The 2119-nt window shown below is 41.3% G+C and overlaps 1 protein-coding gene across 1 annotated transcript in view; it reads left to right on the forward strand.

Moving 5' to 3' along the window:
* GPR85 (G protein-coupled receptor 85) overlaps window positions 1-2113 on the forward strand; it is a 2699-nt gene extending 586 nt beyond the window's left edge. Inside the window, exon 2 of the mRNA XM_008632747.2 lies at window positions 648-2113. Within this exon, the coding sequence (XP_008630969.1) occupies window positions 823-1935 (1113 nt within the window). The 5' untranslated portion in view covers window positions 648-822 and the 3' untranslated portion in view covers window positions 1936-2113. The remainder of the gene's footprint in view (window positions 1-647) is intronic.
* The last annotated feature ends 6 nt before the right edge of the window (window positions 2114-2119 follow it).

Raw genomic sequence — 2119 nt, forward strand, 5'->3', positions numbered from 1 at the left:
AGGCCGGGGGGACGACACCCTAAAGCATACTGCTATCGACTGTCTAGATACCTGTTTATCGAAAAGCCTAAATGATAAAATTATGGTTTATAGCAGGAAGGGAGGGGGATAATGAATACTGTTTCTCTTACAAAATGCATAAACTAACACTGTGTGATTATTGTGCTTTGGTGACTTGGGTTAAAAACATAAATTCTGCAGGGTTTCTTTGGGTGTGATCCATATCAACATAGCAGCTGCCTGTTAGAATATTGACAAATACTGTAGCCATAAAATAAATGTAGGTAATGTCAAAATATCAGCAGTCTTTAGGGGTTTCTAAAAAAGATGTCAGTGATTAACTCTTGGGCTTGCAAACTGGGAATCGTTTGATTCATAAAATCTCTGAGGCTTTAACTGTGAAATTATATGTGCTACCAAATATAAGGGACATTGGTCAGTCCTGAAACTGTAGCAAGCCAAATCTGCCAATAGTCAATCATACTAAATAGTAAGTAAGAAAAAAAAAAGCCTCATGTTTTTTAAAAACAAACAATAGTACTCAAATTTACAACTTCATTTGGTTCTCCATAAATTAACATCTTTGTTAGCGCTTTCTGACATCATTTCGTGTTAACTTAAGAACTGATAGCTCGATTTTTTTTCAGATATTTTGATGGCATGACAAATCAGAAAGAAGAGGATGTACTGTATGACTAGACACAAGATCAGTTCTGTTTGTGGATTACATTTTCAGTAAGATGTATGGATCTATTTTTTCCTTGTTCTTAAATATAGATCATGAGACTTGACTGAGGCAATATACATATCATCCATCCATCTATGGCGAACTACAGCCATGCAGCTGACAACATTTTACAAAATCTCTCTCCTTTAACAGCTTTTCTGAAACTGACTTCACTGGGTTTCATAATAGGAGTCAGTGTGGTGGGTAACCTTCTGATCTCCATTTTGCTAGTCAAAGATAAGACCTTGCATAGAGCTCCTTACTACTTCCTGTTGGATCTTTGCTGCTCAGATATCCTCAGATCTGCAATTTGTTTCCCATTTGTTTTCACCTCAGTAAAAAATGGCTCTACTTGGACGTACGGGACTCTTACTTGCAAAGTGATTGCCTTTTTGGGGGTTTTGTCCTGCTTTCACACTGCTTTCATGTTATTCTGCATAAGCGTCACAAGATACTTAGCTATTGCCCACCACCGTTTTTATACGAAAAGACTGACCTTCTGGACTTGTTTGGCTGTTATCTGTATGGTGTGGACTCTCTCTGTAGCCATGGCTTTCCCCCCAGTTTTAGATGTGGGCACCTACTCATTCATTAGGGAGGAAGACCAATGCACTTTCCAGCATCGTTCCTTCAGGGCTAATGATTCCTTGGGATTTATGCTTCTTCTTGCCCTTATCCTCCTAGCCACACAGCTTGTCTACCTCAAGCTGATATTTTTTGTTCACGATCGCAGGAAAATGAAGCCAGTCCAGTTTGTTGCAGCAGTGAGCCAGAACTGGACTTTTCATGGTCCTGGAGCGAGTGGTCAAGCAGCTGCTAATTGGCTGGCTGGATTCGGAAGGGGTCCCACACCTCCAACCTTGTTGGGAATCAGGCAAAACGCGAACACCACAGGCAGGAGGAGGCTACTGGTTTTAGATGAATTCAAAATGGAGAAGAGAATCAGCAGAATGTTCTACATCATGACATTCCTCTTTCTGACCTTGTGGGGTCCCTATTTGGTAGCCTGTTACTGGAGAGTTTTTGCAAGAGGGCCTGTAGTACCTGGGGGATTTCTAACGGCCGCTGTCTGGATGAGTTTTGCCCAAGCTGGAATCAATCCTTTTGTCTGCATTTTCTCCAACAGGGAGCTGAGGCGCTGTTTCAGCACAACCCTTCTTTACTGCAGAAAATCCAGGTTACCAAGGGAACCTTACTGTGTTATATGAGGGAGCATCTGTAAATCTTTAGCCTTGTGAAACACTACCATTCTCTGCTAAGCAATTGTGGCCTGTAGCCATGTCTTGAGGAGAAAATCAAGAACGGGATGTCAGCAGCTGTAAGGATTTGGGCTACATTCTGCAGTCTTTGCAATAGCTCACCTCTAATCCTGTTTTCAACCTAAACATGTTC

This window comes from Corvus brachyrhynchos, unplaced genomic scaffold (assembly GCF_000691975.1).
Source record: "Corvus brachyrhynchos isolate BGI_N302 unplaced genomic scaffold, ASM69197v1 scaffold32, whole genome shotgun sequence".
Taxonomy (NCBI): Eukaryota; Metazoa; Chordata; class Aves; order Passeriformes; family Corvidae; genus Corvus; species Corvus brachyrhynchos.